The sequence below is a fragment of the Crocodylus porosus genome, unplaced genomic scaffold (assembly GCF_001723895.1).
Source record: "Crocodylus porosus isolate Cpor-Errol unplaced genomic scaffold, CroPor_comp1, whole genome shotgun sequence".
In the NCBI taxonomy this organism is placed as follows: domain Eukaryota; kingdom Metazoa; phylum Chordata; order Crocodylia; family Crocodylidae; genus Crocodylus; species Crocodylus porosus.
In genome coordinates this window covers 9,045,326-9,063,598 of record NW_017728949.1, presented here as the reverse complement: position 1 = coordinate 9,063,598, position 18,273 = coordinate 9,045,326, and the positions used below count along the sequence as shown (strand labels likewise).

The window sequence follows — 18,273 nt, the reverse complement described above, 5'->3', positions numbered from 1 at the left end:
TAATACCATAGATTTGTCACTTAAAAATATACAAGGTGTCAGAGTGGATTCAAAGACATCAATTCATTAGATCAATGGGAAGAATCATTGAAAATCAGCTGGTATAATTCCCTGTAGAAGACTACCATGCTAATGACTACTTGAATCCACTGACATGAACAAACAGAGGCAAAACCACTTACCATAAAGTAGAGGAAGGCTGAACTACACAACAAAGTTCTGTCAGCAGTATTCGCCTTCTGTCACCACTCATGTATAAACGAATGTAAACCAATGTGATGTAATATAGGAACTCACTTTCTCTAACACAAGTCCTCATCTGACATACAATCACTAGCAACATGCCATTATGGACATGTCCTTGTGACATAAAAATGATGGCAGTGATATGCTAACAGGCGTTCTGCTAAGCAAATGTGCATTTCCTCCAGGTAGATCCAAGCAACCCAAGTGACGAAGGACAGTTTAAAAGAGAGATGCACTTTCTATTCCAAGATGTAAGTGATAAAAAGATATCCTCTCAAACAATTAAGATTCATAAAAGACCTTCACCTCAAAATGTGATGAAAAAACTTTCTGACTCCAGAAGGAAAAAGAGAGGAAGATGAGAGAAATGGCATTGTAGCAACGTACTATCTGCCATTAAATAGTAGATAGCAATCTGCTATCTGGGTTGGTCCCTGCTAACCCAAGTGCTCTCAAAGAGGCCTGGGAATCAGATCCTCAGCACAGCTAGAACCCTGTCCTAGGCAGAACCCCTGACACTTGCACACACATGCCTTTGGGCTCAGTCTTGGATTTTTTATAATACTTCAGCAAGATTTCTGTAGCTTGCCAAAACAATGAAGTGTCACTGAATTTAATCCAGTGCCCATGGCCTGTCAGACCAGCACACTTGCCATAAGAAAGACAGTATCATGTGTTCATTTGCATGTTTTTTTTAACTGTGCCTCTTTAAACAGTTGCTTTGGGCAGAGCTGTAGATGTCCAACTTGCCAAGCACAATTACAGCATCACAAGATGACACTTACCTGAGCAAAGGCAAGACTTGAGTTTGACAGTGGATTTAGTTCTCTAACAGAAAGGGCTCTGCACTGTATTTTCAGGTGGGGTACACCTAATGACTGTTCATGCCGAGAGTATACCCCAGGAAGAAGTGGAAGCAGGAAGGCAGGGTCTATTAGAGAGCACACCAATGACAGTGCAAGTGTTCACATTTCTCTAGCATCCAGATGGGACAGAGTGAGATGAAGGCTTGTATGTTAGACAGGGAAGGTTTTTCCTCTTTCACTGTTCCTCAACTTGGTAGTAATTCATGGTTTAAGATTTAATTCTGGCAGATGTGTTGGCAGAATTTAGCAGGGCTGCTTGTTGAGGCAGTTCACCAATGCACAATGTATCTAGGGAAACCAGAGTCCTCCGTGGGCAAAAGGCAACAATGGCCCAAATCAGAGCATGGAACTGTCCATGTTAAAAGACACCACTGGATACCATAGCTCAATTCCCCTCCACCTTTCCTTTATCACTCACTGAAATTAAATTCTGAAACATGTTAATAACACTACTGTTATTGCTGAAGGCTATATGTGCAGCAGCCTGCTGATGTCTGGGCTGGCCTCTTGTAGACATTTTCATTAACAGCGTGGCCAAATTTAGACAGAGGGCCTAGTTCAACAGTGTGTTACACCAAGAGAAATCCACTGAAATCAACATGCATAAAAAGTGGAGAAAACCACCCAGAGAATTCAGCTCTCAGAACTGAAGACTGGTAAAATCTTAATGAACCAAACTGATCAGACTAAAATCAAGGGACTCGTGAGATGGACAAGGAGTTGACTAATTCCAGTTGCTTCCAACACAAGTCTGAGGGTTGAATCCTCCAATATCACAAGGCAAATATACCTATTTAGTGATTCTAATGGAATTTTCACATACCTAAAATTATATATACGTTTAAGAGTTTTGCTAAACTAAGTCTCTGCGAACAATCAGTTCTTTTAAATATCAGCACTCAGTAGATCTAGGGTATTTGACAGGAAAATACCTCTCTAATCGTTAACAGGGATCATGAACTTTCACCTTTTGGTGCAATTCACTCTGCAATTTTCAAGTCAGACTACACAGAAAGGTGCTTGCTTAGTAAAACTCTGTAGCCAAACAGACTAATAAGTTAGGACTCAGAAATAGTTTGGCTCAGTTTAATGTTTCTAAGTAAGCAATGTTATCTGCAGCAATATATTTATCTGCATACCAGCCACACATACAAAAGTGGGAGAGTTTGGTTATTATTACCTTGATACTTAGCAGTCTGGTACCAGTTCTTGATAAATTCCAGCAAGGAGCATTAGCTTTGCACAATCCAGGTCTGTTTTTCAAAGTCTTCACCATTTTGCAAGTTGTCAAAATTCTTGTCATCTTGAGGATGTTGACTGGTAACCACAGAAAAATGTAGAGATAGCTACCTCCAACTTATAATCTTCTTAAGTCTTTGACACAGGCAATCACAGATGTTTGGAAACTCCCGTGAAAGAAAACAGAAGAGCAACTAGAATAGCAAAGCACTCCCTTGCTTTCTCATTCATTCTGCCATTAAAAGACTTCAGGGAAGCTCCACCTTCTCCAAGGTGGGAGGGAGAAATGCTTGCAACACTTTTACAGAAATGGCCAATAAGCTTATCATATGAATTACATCATATACCAAATACCAGCTCTGCCTATTGGATGAGAGCAAGAGCTGCAGGTACCAATCAGAGAAACTGTTCATACAATGCATTAAACAGCGCTCAAGCACACTAAAATAATATTCCAGAGTATTGCCTAACACACAGAGTAGAGTAGGAGCAATAGCTTTTATTCTCTCAACTGTTTCAGAGTCTAGAAGAGAGCAGAGAGATTTTCTACGCACGTTAGAATTGCCAAAACTTGTTCTGTGATTTTGAGTGCGCATTACAAATTCTCTTTCCTCAAAAGAAATAATTTCTGTGGTTGCATAGGAATTAAAGTAAGAAAAGGGGAAGAATAAGCTCTTTAGGACATGAACGTGTATAAATTTATACCAAGGTCCAATATTTGACACTACTTGGTAGTATTTAGAGTATGTATTGTACGAATTAGATGCTCTAATTCATACAATACATACATTCGTACAAAAAAAAAAGTAGTGTCATTCCATATTTCATTTTCTTCCCAGAGAACTACTGTAGGCCAAATCCTCATCTGGTGTAAACTGGTGCTGCACCATTAACTACATGAGTGATGCAGCCACAGAGGGGTTAAAACACCTTGTTACAACTCCGGTTCATGACATGAGACATGTCAAAACCCCCAGGTTATCCAGCTGTAAATGGATATTGGTCATTCAGACTAGAAAATCAAAGTCAGTTGAATGTGATCTTAGTCACATTACTCCATTGTGTGCCAATGGAGTGCTTTAAAAACATTACCCTGATCAGTGGTTGGGTTTGGTGAACAGAGCTTCCTTCCATTGGCAACACTTATGGTAATTATGCCTGCTAAGGTGTAATATAATACATTTTAGTTATTAAATTGACTTGTAAAGTCTAGTAACAAGTCCAGAGTTAAAGAAATTACTCCTCAAATATCAAAACCACGGCCTTCTTCAAAGCCTCTGTAACAGCATGAGACAAAACAAATGACCACTGCAACAACAGGAAACAATTCCTAAACATTTGTTTCTCTCTCGAAACCCTCCTATCTCAAAGTTAGACTATGAATTGTTGACTTCCAATAGCCAGCAAATATATCAGGTATTCCAAAAAGAGACCTCAATTTAATAAAGCCTTTAAACCACATGGTTAAGACTGTCCCTGTTCAGAACAGCACTTAAATATGTGCTTGACTTCAAATATCTGCTTAAGTGCTCCCCTGAATAAACGTCTTGTCCTGAATAAAGACTAGGATAAGAAATAACAAATAATTGAAAGAAACAATTCAACTGCACAAACCTGGCAAAATGAAGCAAACTGATGGTTTGTATCTAGCAGAAAACCCTCACTGCTGGAGCTCAAACTTACCTTAAAGCCGCTATTTTTTTTCCTGTCAGTATGCTTTCTTATATCTCATCATCCCTCCTGCATGTCAGGGTAAATTCATTCAGGGGCTCAAGGATAGCAAAGAAGCATAACGCTACCAAGCCAGAATATCAATCAGATGGTAACATCTGAAATATTGACAAAAAACAAATATGAAGATGGTAACTTCTTTCACCATCACAATCTTGAAAATATTTAGCAGGTCTGGTGGAAAGTCTGTGTTTTGTTTCATATGAGTTTACACTATGTCCTGCCTAGGTATGGAGTAGAAGAAAGATGTAGAAATTCATATTAGATATAGGTGTTTACATTCTTTTAAATGAAGAAACACACTTATCAGACTCTACTCTAGACTATTCTACAATGTAAAAATAACTATGGTCAATAGTCAAGGGTGTTATAAAACCTTTAGCCCAAGATTTTTAAATGAATAAGGATTTTCTGTGCTTCCATTTTTGGATGCCTCAATTCAGAACACCAAAATGGAAACATCTAAAAACCCTAGCCGTATGTGAAAATCTTAGTTGTGATCAATTATTGATTCAATTAAAATAAAGTTACAGCAGAACTTTTAAGGAGAGGCAGAGGGAGGGGTGATACTGTTCCCACTGAGGTTAAACAAGACCAATTCATCCTGAACAAAGACTTATGTTTGGGGGTGGAGGGGTTGTTAAAGCAAACTTGCTATGCATAGAGTTTATGCACAACTTCATTCAGCGAGAGCATGAAAACTCCAGGAAATTTTCATTCAAGAAGGAAAAATAAAGTTTCATTATAGCAGAGCTTGCAGTAGAGGCTTTTAATCCCACAGAAAGCTTAGGAAATCCAGTTTTTTGTCCCATGTGGGGACAATTTACATATCTATACAGCTAACCAGATCCAGTGCAGCTCTTCTGTAGTCAGTATGGCCTAGAAACGGAAGGAGCAGCTACTTGTTTCATGTATGTTAAGCTTCCATAATCCTCCTCTGTTCCACCTTTAATACCCGCCTCATTGCTGGCATACTTGGAGCTGCCAGGCACCTTCATTCCCTGTTATCTTGAGGCCCACAGTGAAGGAAGATGTTGAAAAACATGCTTAACTTCAAGCACACTAAGTGTTTTTACTGGATCAGAGAACATTGTGTCCAGTACCTTGCCTATAGGACCACTCCCAGAAGAGGAGTCCCATGAAGGTCTCATGGCATACTGGGCTCTGCATGGACCATCCACCAGGGGGTGACCTTCTGAAACAAGAACATTTAAAAAAAATGGTCAGATACTTTGTGCAACAGTTGTCAACTCAGCCTTTCTACCTGCCAGTAACACTCAATATAACCATGCAAACACCCCGGGGAACAGGGGGGGGAGTGTTGAACAGTGTGCAAACAAGCCAATGAAATTAAGCAAGGCTCTGAATGTGACCGGGAATCATGAGGAGGGGTTATCTGAAGTCAATCAATGGGTCATCTGCTGATGTGGGGGGAACTATAGCCATCCTAAATTAAACACATTTCTTTGGAGGAAAAAAATACCCACTGCAAATAGGATATTTTGCAATTCTCTTTGTAGTGGCTGACCAGGTGCTTAGGGACAGCGGATCAAACAGGTCATGCTGAGGGTCATGGTGGAAAATCTGGATTGTAAAACTGGACTGAACCACCCTATTTTATTTTACTCATGCACACCCGCAGGATGCTTGATGTTAAAATGTCTTCTGAATTTACAACTACAAGTTTTGCTTCCATGCACAATGTGCCCATTAAGGAAGACACAGCTTTTTTTGCTTCATGGCTAGTATCAGGACAATGGGTAAAAAAATGCATTCCTAAGATCAGAGACTCATTGTGCTAGGACCCCCTCCAGAATGAACCTGTGGCTGCAGCCAACATATGGCAGCCTTGGCTGTATATATGAATCCAGAACAGAGGCCAGAAATGTAGCTACAGCAGGTCTGTGAATGTGCTGGGATCTGTGCCCTTCATGGACAGAATATCAACTGGTTTAGAGGGCCAACCCACAGTGCACATCCAATGCAAGGATTCAGCAAAAATTCTCTAGTCCAATCTGATGAACTTCCTTGTCCCCTCTGAGGGAGAATTTAGCTATACATGACTTATGGGGAGTAAATAGAAAAGTAACTAAAATGGAGACAGGGTTGAAAGAAATCTACAGATTTCTGGATTTTACATAACTGCCACAGCTCTCCTGGCCCATGTCACAAAGGGGAAAAAGATACATTATTTTAACTGTGGCTATTATAGCAATTTTCTCATTATTTTCACCTGATATTAAAATTATACAACTGCCTCTGCAGGTTTAATGGCAGAGCTATCTAGACATCCATCTCAGCTCTTATAGTTATTGCAGCAAAATGACTGTCATTTCAAGTTCTTCTCAAAATTACATTACAAAACCAATTCTTATTTACAGAGGAAAGAAGAAAAGAAAAAGAAAAAAAAGAAGAAAAGAAAAGAAAATCAAGAGAATTTCTGAACATACTGGTCCAAATTCACATCTCGGTGGGTGCACCTCCACCATGCATTAATGCACCATTGTTACTGTGCAGTAAGTTTAGTACCTGCAATAACAAGTGCTAATTCAGTGCACAGTACCTGGCACTACTGAGCAGTAGTGCTGGAGCATGGTCTTTAGTGACACTAATGTGCAGTAGACTAATTCGGCTGTGCACAGCTTTTGCCATGGCACACAAATGCACAGGGGAATTAGTCTACTGAGGATTTAATGTCTCATGTAGACATGCCCAGTTACATCAGGATAAAGCCAGAGTAACTCTTTTGAGATCCACAGTAGAAAACAGGTGTGAGATAGAGCAACTGAAAAAAAAAGTCAATTGAAACATTATGGATTTACACTAGTGTAACAGGACATGAGACACTTCATGCGCAGTAGACTAATTCTACTGCACATTAGCATATCATGGCAAAAGCCATGCTAATGCGCAGTAGAATTAGCCTACTGCACATTAAGCATCACAAAATGATTGTGCGCTGTTGCTAATGCACAGTATCATCAGCTACTGTGCATTTAATTAGTACCTTATATTAGAGGTACTAAACTTAATGCATAGTAGCAACGGCACATTAATGCATGTGTAGATGTGCCCACAAACTACAGGGGGAGATTTTTAAAAATGCCTAAAGGATTTAAGAGCACAAGTGACCTGAACAACACAGGACTTGTACTTCTATAGTTTTCTGGTGGGTTTGAAAACAAATATTCCCATCTGCCAGCTGTTTTAGATCTCTGTTCTGAACATGTGCTCTCAGGAAGAAGAGGGGTTCAGAAAATAATCTGAGTTGAACCCTGGTGGTGCCACGCTCTCTCAGAAACATTGAGGAAAACTAGAGAAGGTTTAAGCAGCACTTCACTCTGTGTGAACGATGGGTGTTAGTAAGAAGGAGGACAGGACATTAACTTATTTGTGATAAGAGTTGGTTCTGAAACAATTTTAATAGGTTTCAAGTTAAAACTCAGGCACTGAAGGGAGAAGACTTCCCCTTTTCAGACTGCTTGGTTCACAGTGGTTTCTGACTGACACTTTCCAACCCCAGCACATTAGAATAAAACACCAGAATGTCTTAGGTTATTCCTATGCCCACTTCCCTGAAGCTGTTGAGCACACTCCATTCACTTCTTACTCCACAAAGGCCAAACCAGAAATGGGGAGGTGAGATATTGTTGTTGGGGTACCTTCTTCCTCACTCTCTTGAAGAGAAAGATCGCAAGAGCAAATGATGTCTGTCTGCCCACCCCTCCTCTGCCCTCTCCCTCCCGCAGGCCCTAAGCAGTTCACTCCACTTTGTTTTGTTTGGAGTTTGGAGTGTGTGGCATGGAAGTAGGACTACAGAAGCGAGGGCTTCTCTTTAGCTGCAGACTCAAGAGTGCTGAGGAAATCATGTAGACATAGCCAAGGGGTCTTAGCTCCATTTTCAAAGCTACGGACAGTCACATATCAGTGAGGCCTAAAAAATCACTTCGGGTAAAATTTTCAGAAGCACTTAAGAGTCTGATCCTAAGAGATGCCAAAAACTTTCCAATCAGGCTTGATTTCTATGGATCCAACAACAAAACTACTGCAAGGGATTCCACAAAAGGACTGAATAGGAGCCATTGATGTTACTCTTCACCCAGGCCGCACTATTGACAATTTTGTCAAATATCCTTTTACGTCACAGTGTGTAACTCCAGCTTGTTTCTCTCTAGGCATCACCAAGACTGCAAGTTATCTTGCTGACATGTGAAAGAACTAACAGCAACAGGCACCTCGTATCACATGACCCCCAAACAATGAGGCAGGAGAGAAAGCCTGCTTGCTACACTTTCAGACCAGGTGCTCTGAACCAGCATCAGACAAGATGAAATGCTTCCAACAAAACCAACAATGTTTAGACAGCAAGATAATTATGATGCAAAATGTCACAAGCCAAGGATTTCAAAACAAAGGGTGACCCTCATGTGAGCATATTGGGAGTGGTTGAAAGGAAAGATCTGGGGTAGAAATAAAGCACAGGCTTTAGTTTTATCTGACCTATTACCATTAAAGGGGTTTGTTGTGGGGTGGGGGTTTCATACACTATTTATTTTATTTTGTGGTTTGCAGCATTTCCAGCACTTGCAATTACATTTAATAACATTTAAGCTTGGTCTTTAAAGCCCAAACAACTGGTAGAAGATCTGGAGAGTCTTGTCACTCATTTTACTTTAAAAAAATGATCTAACACTCATGGTCACAGACTGATTCTGCTTGATGCAGCAGAAGGGAAACAAAAACCACTGTACATTGATTAGGTTTCAAAGCTCGTGATTTTTATTGCAAATGAGATGTTTCTGGAGAAGGATAACTCAGCATTTTAGAATGCATGCAGTTGGCAAATCACATGGAGTAGTACATTTTCCTGCAAATATAGTCCACATGAGTAAAGAGAAAAGAACTTCATCTATAGTAACTGATATGCCATTGGAATACAGTGGGAGTTTGGGGCAAGCAAGAAATGTGGCTTCAAACCCATACTCTTTTTCTCTATTTTTTGTTTGTGTGGAGGTCCAAACATGGAAAACTGCTTCCTTCCGCTTGCCTTAGTTTGTCTGGTATACTGGAAACATCAAACAATAAACCAAATTAATTTTTTTTAAAAGAAAGAAAAAGTCTACCTAATTAATCTCAGAAAGTTTGGAATAGTGGAATCATCAAGATAAAGCTAAAATGACTACGATCATAGCCCTTTTCTATACATTATTGGACCGTATAGCTGAATACATTGTATAAAGCAGTGAGCATTCACCTTCCTGATCCAGGCTCTTGTTGCCAAAGTACAATGTATATTTTCTCATCTTGAATCTGTGCCTCTTCTCCCCATAACTCAAGAAGGGTTCTTTGGAATCCTCTGGTTTACTTCTCAATCATCTAATTTTGTCAGCCTGTCATATTATATAATGTCTTTCTTTATAAGCAATTCCGCTGTTTTCAAAGGAAATGACTACAAAAAATCAAATACCACTCGGATTAAGGAATCAGACACTAAGGAAGCTTTTAAAGCATTTTCAAAATGCATAGTTTTGTTGCCAGACAGAAAAATGATACCAGCAACACATATTACACACACTCTGACACCACAAATCTGTTCCCTTGTCTCATGCTGTATCCTAAATTGCTAAGCACCTCAAAAAAGGCCTTCTCAGTTTGGTAGAATTTCATTACTAGCCCCAAATTTTATCTAGGTTTTCTGACTTCTTCACTAACCAAGCCCTGCTTTAAGGGCCTCTAAGTTGATTTGCGATCTTGGATTTAAAAAAATAAAATCACGTAAAACTTGGTGGCTTATCATGAGTTGGACTACAACCAAGAAAGTCTTGAGGGCACAAAATACATCTCTCCAAGTTTTGTAATTCACTAAAACCAAAAGCTTGATAGGAAAATGTAAAAAAGATTTTGATTGACTAGATCTATTTGAAAAATCTGATTTAATAGAAAAAACCTTTTGAACAAACCAATTTTCTTCCTTTTGTCAAAAAGTTCAAAAAGAGACTTGTTAAGCTGAAATTTTCATTTTACTTGGGTAAAAGTAAAAACAATTAAATGAAAATTTTAAATTAAAAATAAATGGAAACTTGTGTACCATTTTAAAATGAAAAGTCAAAAAGAGAAACATTTTAAAAGATGCGTTTTTATTTTATACACACGCACAATTCACATACAGGATAAACATTGATGCACCAGTAAAAATGACAATACAGGACTAATATTGATGCACCACTGAAAATGACAATCACTAGGTTTTGAAAGAGACCCGTAGGATTTACATGCATTTCTGAACTCTCCACCGTTTACATTCCTTAATAAAAGAGGAAAAATACTTTAAAACAAACAGAGCAGCAATAAGGTAAAGTAGCAAATGTTATAAGCATACAGACCATAGCTACCTTAATGATTAGCCAAAAGTCCTTATGAAATTTCAGTTTAATATAATCCAGTTCTATAGAAGCCACTAAACAGCTTTAGTACTGTAAAAAGAAAAAGAAAAAAGAAAAAAGAAAAAGAAAATTATAATAGCAATGCATTAAAAAAGGTAAATTCTCAGCATAAAGTTACATACAAATTTAAAGTTACTAGAAATAAGGAATAACAAACTTTTTCATTAACTCCTAATTACCCATCTCAGCATTTCTTTTCTTTTTTAAATCTTTTATATGAACAGTAATCAAAACAGTCTTTTGACCAGTAAGATTTATAAACTCTTTAACAGGAAACAAGATTGGCATATCCATTCCCAGGTTAGCTAAAACTCATTTTCAAGGAGATTATTCTTTTTCGGGCTTGAGTTGCTAAAGCTATGCTCATCTGCTACCTGGGATATCGATCCTATGTTTCTCCCAAATTTGACACAGATAAGGGCCTTTTCTTATCTCCAGCAAAAGAAAAGGAATCAAAGTCTTGGAAATGGGTCAAATTCCATTGCCATTTGGATTAGCAGTTGCCTCCAGAATCAGCTGATTTAAGTACTTATTTCTGCTAAAGGAAGCTCACACTGCTTCAAGAAACCAGTTGTACAAATTCCCTTTGGAGTTAGAAATTGTAACACAGGTCTGCAGGATTTATCTTACTAACAGTATTTGCTAAAACCATAACACAATTTGCTTCAAACTAAGCCATAAAGTCTCAATGTTTGAAGATTAATTGTTCTTATTTTCACAGCGATGCAGAGTGTTCAGAATACCACAACAGTCCTAGAATGACGCAGATAGGCCCGAACAGATGTTTAAGACCATAACCTCTCATAGTAATAAACAGGGTTCAACACTGGTTACTGAAATACTGAGGTTTTTCATTCACTGCCATCTTCACCAGACAGGAATTTATAAAGGGCCTGTATTTGGAGGTTATCTTTATTGCGCTTTTCTATTGGGCTTCCACGTGTTCCTGTGGTCTGTCCTTGTGGGCCACTTTGGGAGATCAAGGCCATACCAAGCAAGGTGAACTGGCTCTACAAAAGAAAAACTTACGCAGACAGACATGAACACCCTGAGGCTACACGTTCTTTGTGACAATTTAAAAAATAATGTGACCTTCCTTGCAATGAAAGATTAGCCAGACTTGCTCAAAGTTCATACCATGACTTCCAGGGAAGGGGGAAAGCATAATGTCAGTAAGTATTTGGTAGACTCTAATGAAAACAAATCCCTACCCCCAGATTGTTTGCTGTAGCACATGAAAGCAGAATCATCTTGTCCTTGAGTAAACTAAAAATAAAATGGCTTGTCCCTAGACTGAAGGCTATACCATTAGCCCATGCTCAAGCAGTTTATCTATCTAGATAGATACATTTATTGATGTGTGTGTATACTTGTGAATACACATTGCTTCGGTAGAGCTGGTTGGAACTTTTTTACTAAATATTTTTTCACTGGCAAATGGGAATTCACTGAAACCAAAACTTTTTGTGGGAACGTACCTACTTCAATAAAACCACCATCACAAACATGTTCTCAACTTTAGAATAGAACAGGAGTGCAAGCCAGACCCAGGCCCCAGCACTGAGTCATCCAACCTGAGGGACACCTCACAGGTTTGAAAATTTGGTGGCAAGGAACAGTGGTGACAATTTTCATGATCTGTAGGGAGCCTCACAAGCTGGCTAGAGTGGCCCTGGGTGCTGAATCAAGCACGCAGGTCCTAATTCCACTGCATGTGGGTGATGCACTACCCCAAACCTGGTACACAGAGGTCCCCCTGTGCCACCCATCAGGCCCATAGGGCCAGAGGATTGAGCACTACTAGAACAGAACTTCTGAGCAAAGTCCTAAACTCCCACCTTTGGTTCATACAAGGGCAGCAGTAGCTGTTTCTTTTATGGGGCACCCTCCCTTCATTTGGAGAGTGCAGGGGGTTCAAACTTGCCCCCCACCCTTCTCTGAGATCTCTGTCTCTAGGAATGGTGGTAGGAGATGTCCCCAATGTGTTCTTACTGCTCCATTCCCAGGTTCAGGGATTAAAAAAAATTAGGAGTGGATGGTTGGGACTTCCTTTTCAGCAGTAGCCTCTATAGACAATATGGCCATTGGCAAGACCCTGGAAATAATCACACTGTAGAAAAGAAAGCATTCCCATTGAAGTAATCAAGTATGGGAAATATGTACTACTTTGCCACCTGTACCAGCTTCTTACTCTGCTGAACAGTAGGCACAGTACCACAAGATATGTGAGATGCTAATACAGTCACACTGTACAAGAATAAATGCAACCCCCATGCCTGTAACAACTATCATGGCATTTCACTACTAAGCATTTTTGGAAAGATCAGCACTGGGCAGTGATCAGAATTCTTTGGGTCCTTACTGACTGCGTTTACTCCGAGTCCCAGTGCAGCTTCAGAGCTAGTAGGCCCATCATAGGTATGATTTTCTTACTCTGAATGGTCCAAGTAAAATGTAAGGAGCAAAAGGAGACTCCTCTATTTTGCCTTCATTGTCTTTACCAAGGCCTTTGACCTTGTCATCAGAAAAATCCTCTTCAAATTATTGGAAAAGACTATCTGGGCATGTCTATGCACTCTAGTTGCTACTATGCAGTAGCATCACAGTTAGTGCCTGCTGACATTATGTTACTGTAGCAATGAGCTACATTGCTGTAGCTTGTTGCTGTGGTGATGTAGTATCTCATGTGGACATGTCCACTGTCCACCAATACTTCTCAAAATAATCCACTCTTTCCATGATGGAATGTGGGTAGCAGTAAGCTATGATGGATCAGCATCTGAGCCTTTTGAGATCTAAAGCAGAATCAAGCAGGGCTGTGTCCTTGGCCTGACCCTGTTCAGGATTTTCTTTTCTCTTCTTCTGACATACACTTTTGGGGCTGCTACTGAAGGAAATGATTTACACAGATGCTCAGATAGAAGATTATTCAGCCTCACATGCTTTAAAGCAAAGACTAAGGCATGGAAAGTTTGGATTCATGAGCTGCTGTTTGCCAAATGATGCTGCACTGAGAAGAGAATGGATGCTCAGAATAGATGCTCAGCGGATGTTGGCACGTTCCAAGCAAGTTTAGGCAACTTTGTTCAGCCAGAAAATCCCTAGAATGGGACAAAGGCAATGTAAGTGAAAGCTGTTGAAGCACTTTTCTCGAGTACAGTATGTGGTTCAGGATTCACTGCCATATAAAAGTGTCATACAAAAGAGTGCTGTACAGTAAGCAACCTTCAACACTTCATCAGTCAGTATGCTCATGCCTGCCAAGAGTTTGGTCTTGCAATCAGCATTAAGACCACCAATATTCTGGGCCAGAACACCGATTCACCACCAGCAATCACAGTAGGTAAAAACGTATTAGCGGTTGTAAGTAAATTTATGTACCTTGGCTTCATTGTTATTAATAACCTGTCACTTGAGGCTAAACTGAATACCTGTATTGGCAAAGCATCAGGTATCATGAGCAAACTGAGTAAACAAGTGTGGAAAAACATCAAACTGCCCATTAAGACCACTATCAAAGTATATCATGCTCACATCAATACTTTTGTACAGCAGCAAATCCTGGACCATACACTCTATTCAAGAAAAGAACCTCAAAAGTTTTCAATTATGATGCCTTTGCCACATTCTAGGAATTTCCTGGCTGGACAAAGTTGCCTATGCAAGTATCCATTCTCTTCTCAGTCAGCATCAAGTTTGATGGCTTGGTTATATGTGGAGAATGCACAATGACCCAAGAATCTCTTGTATGGAGAACTCTCTACAGGAAGAAGGCACCCTTATCTCCATTTCAAAGATGTTTGCAAAAATTATATGAAGGCAATGAACACTGAGCCAAATGACTGGGGGACAATTGCTAAGGATCGAAGTTCCTGGAAACAGTCTATTAAGTATGGAATGAAGGCTTTTGAGGAAAGAAGAGCCCAACATGTACAGGAAAGAAGAAACCTCAGGAAGAACCCTGCATCATGTTCAGGATGGTTAGATATGAACTTCACATATGATAAGTGAGGAAGGGACTGTCATTCAGTTGGGCTCTATAGCCACACTCATAGATGCTCAACAAGCTGATGCCTCACTCAGTGCAATTCTATTGTCTACTGTGTCGTGAAACAGACAGATGCCTGTCTACTCTCCAGGAGTGGTGTGGAGCCAATGCAGATATACACCACATCAGCTAGTCACAGCAGGTGTAGCGCCCCCTCTCCAGTTTACAAACTGCACTGTCGCACTTCATGACCACTCTGCCTACATCCTCCTCACTGCTTGAGTTATGCAGTATAAAGAAACAAAGAGGTATATAGAAGGGATCCCCAAGTTGGTATTTAAAATGCTAAAAAGCATTTTTAGATTTTTGTCTAAAGGATAAAGACCAAAAAGACTGGCATGCCATGACTTCAGCAGCAAATGACAGAAATTCATAACCTATGATGTAAGGAGGGCAAACCATTTGCTGCTATACACCCTAGCACAAGATAAGGAGAGTGGAACAGCTAAAGAAATAAACACATTTATATATGCTAAAAGAAAATGCTTTTAAAAACCCTAAGCCCTAAGATTTGAGCCATATAAGGATTCACCATAGGAATATATAATTATATAGCTATCCAGAATTACGTTAGACAGGATTAATATCCTGGACTGTTTTTAGGTGTCCAGATATGTGATGACTGGCAGCTACACAAATCCCCAGATAAATTTGTAGTTCATGGTGTAAGCTCCCTTAAACTATTCAATTCCCCTGCACTTCCCATTCCAGCTCTCCTGTGTGAGGAAGCACTACATGCCATTTTGAAAAGGCCTCATTTCACTTAAAATCACTAGTGAGAAGGCACGTGCTTTTTTCATTTTCTCAGTCCTAGACAGCCCACTCATCCATTCTGACACACCTCTGAACCAAGAAGCAACACTGCTTAATGGTTAATGGGTAGTCTTGGCAGAATTCAATTTTTACTTCTTAATAATTTCAAAGAATAATGTCAATATTTATTTTTAAGCATTGATTTTGAATTTTATCAATTTAAATTTTCAGGATTTCATGAAATTAGGGATGTGGGAGGCAGACAATTTATTAATGACAGTATACTATTACTATAGTGTAGTTTAACTGTGCACCATGACAAACATTAATACTGTAGGATTGCAGCCAGCTGAGCATCGCTTCCAGCTCCACTCACACACAGCTCCCTCATCTACTTTGTCACTTCCTCTTCCTTTGTTCCCAGTCCCCTGGAGTTTCTGGGAGTTTCAATCCAAATTACAGTCAGCACAGTTATGTAAGACTCTTCCCCCGGTCATCACACTCCATCAGCCATCATTTTTCTTACATCCCTTTTCTATAAATTTTGATTATTAATAATGGAAGTATTTTTCATTGGCCTGCAAGTGAGAGGTGAAATCAATGTTTATCAACATTTACTGTTAAAAATCTAATTGTGCCAAATCTACTAATAGAACAAAATCTTTAAGCACTTGGTTTCCAATTTCAATACAGATTAGGGTGCGCAATGACCAAAAGTCTTCCCCATCCAATTGCTGTGTTATGAACAATGAAAAATATATCCCTAATTTTGGGTATCTACATCACACAACTACAACAGCAATTTGTACTGATTGGTGGTTTTCTTGTTTGTTTGGTTTGTTCTGTTTTTAAGGAAGATCCAGACACAGAGAAAGAGCTGAATAGTCAGTTATCCTGTTCAAGGATAAATCCAAACTGCATGTTATGTACATTACCTTGCCTAAGGGGTTCTGGCATCTATATATATTCCTCAAACAAATAACAGTAGTAGTAGTGGATATGGTTGTAGGGGAATTTACACTGCTGCTGACAGCATTGTACCCTTTCTGTTGATGAGTAAAAAGAGGATTCTATGCTCTTAAATAAATGAATTTCAGGACTAATTGAGCAGAAACTTAAATAACTGATGAACTTTAAGCACAGGAGCTATCCTGCCAAAATGAACTGGGACTTCCCAAGTAGTCTCTTTGACTCATCTTATCCTTAAACTTAAGTATTGCTTAAGTGCTTCGCTGAACTAGAGTTGCCAGGGAATACATTCCCTAATATATCAGGCTTCCGAACCCCTTCGTATTTATATAGAAATTATAATATACAAATTCTTTCCCATGTAATATTTCTCGCTTAAACACGGATGCACAAAATTTCATTGTAGACCCAGTTTATTGCTCAGTTTTTAGTGAGGGTTAAAAATTTCACTACAATTATTGAAAATGGCATTGGAGTCCCCAACATATACACAACATAACTGATTAATCAGCATTTTGCCCATTGCTTCATGCCACATGCTCAGGGTTACAAAAAAGTGTTTGCTTTTTTTGTTGTTACTCTGCACAAAACAGATAAGCTGCAGCTGCTGTACACTGTGTATACATGGAAGCATTTGGTTTAATTTAGAGACAGATACATACTGGGCAGATATATGCCTTAGGCTGGAGATAGCTCTTTAAACAGGACAGCATATTCCTGCTATAAGCATTTCATTAGAATGCTATTTAATCATGAAAGGAGGACAAGAGGTAGAATTTTGATTGGCCAGAAAATATGTCCAAGGAAGCTAATCAATCACCCAGAATTAGGTGTTCAACATTTTATTCCGTGAGTTCTAACATTGTCTTCTTATTTGAGATTTTCATAATAATAGTGAGGAAATTTGAAGGGGAGAAAGGAACAAGTTAGTCATTCTCCCCGGAGGATTAGAGGTACTTGAAAGAGCTTTAAACCTATGCAATGTCATGACCATCATCTGGAAAACATGGCATTTTATATTACTATTTTCCTTAATGAGCCTGTTCCCCTACAGAAAACAGTTGGCTCAGAATGCAGTCTGTGCTTCAGGACTAAGAGTTTTATGGCTTACCCTTGTACTGTAAAGGTGGGCATGAATTTTCTAGAGATCCATAAGGGACAGAACATTATACACTTCTCAGGCTGTGCAGTTTGTGGTTGTCCTAATGGATTATGGAGCTTTGTTTATGGCAGCTCTTCAACCCGCTGACCAGACAATAGTTTTCATTGTATTAAATACAGTCAGGTGTCCAGAATGGAACAAGGAAAGTGACAAAATTGTTCTCACTGGAAATATCTATGTATGTAAAGAACAACTGTAGTACAGAAACTCTTCTCCTTTGCACGTAAACACTGTGGTTACCAAAAGTTAGAAATCACAACTGACACTGAGGCTGGGGACCCACAGCATCCTCAGTCACCATCACACCCCTATTGCTTAAGTAAATGGAGAAATGCCGTCATTGATCAATAAATATGCAACTGACTTTGAGGAGTCAAAATCCAGGACATCCCACAGATCTGAGGCCTATAACTGACCTCTGGGACCAGAAATAGTCTAGCCATGATGTACTGCAGGTGGGTTAATCAGCTCTGCCTCTCAAAAGATGCAGCACAAAACAGCAATATTGTGGGGAAGAGGGAAAATCAGGAGTTTTCTTCAAATTCAGAGAGATGTCCTTGACTGCCTCAGGGATTAGGGCAGAGCTCCATACAGCAGCTGAGGTTAGCCACTTGAGGGAGGCATGATCACACACTAAGTCAATGAATCACAGTGCATTGGGAGGCAGAGCAGAACAGCCATTAATAGGAAGGGAGGATGCTATGAGGTAGAGGATAAAAGAAGCCCTGTTCTGAGCATGCCCATGCATAAGGGAATGCCATGAGTTTATCAGGAACTAAGATGGAAAGATGGTTAAAACTGACTGAACAGCAAGCT

General features: G+C 39.5%; 1 protein-coding gene across 1 annotated transcript in view; it reads right to left on the bottom strand.

The window, feature by feature from the left end:
- Nucleotides 1–2,597, bottom strand: part of CPS1 (carbamoyl-phosphate synthase 1) — a 146,687-nt gene extending 144,090 nt beyond the window's left edge. Inside the window, exon 1 of the mRNA XM_019554534.1 lies at nucleotides 2,293–2,597. Coding sequence (XP_019410079.1) covers nucleotides 2,293–2,415 — 123 coding nt within the window. The 5' untranslated portion in view covers nucleotides 2,416–2,597. The remainder of the gene's footprint in view (nucleotides 1–2,292) is intronic.
- Nucleotides 2,598–18,273: the final 15,676 nt, after the last annotated feature.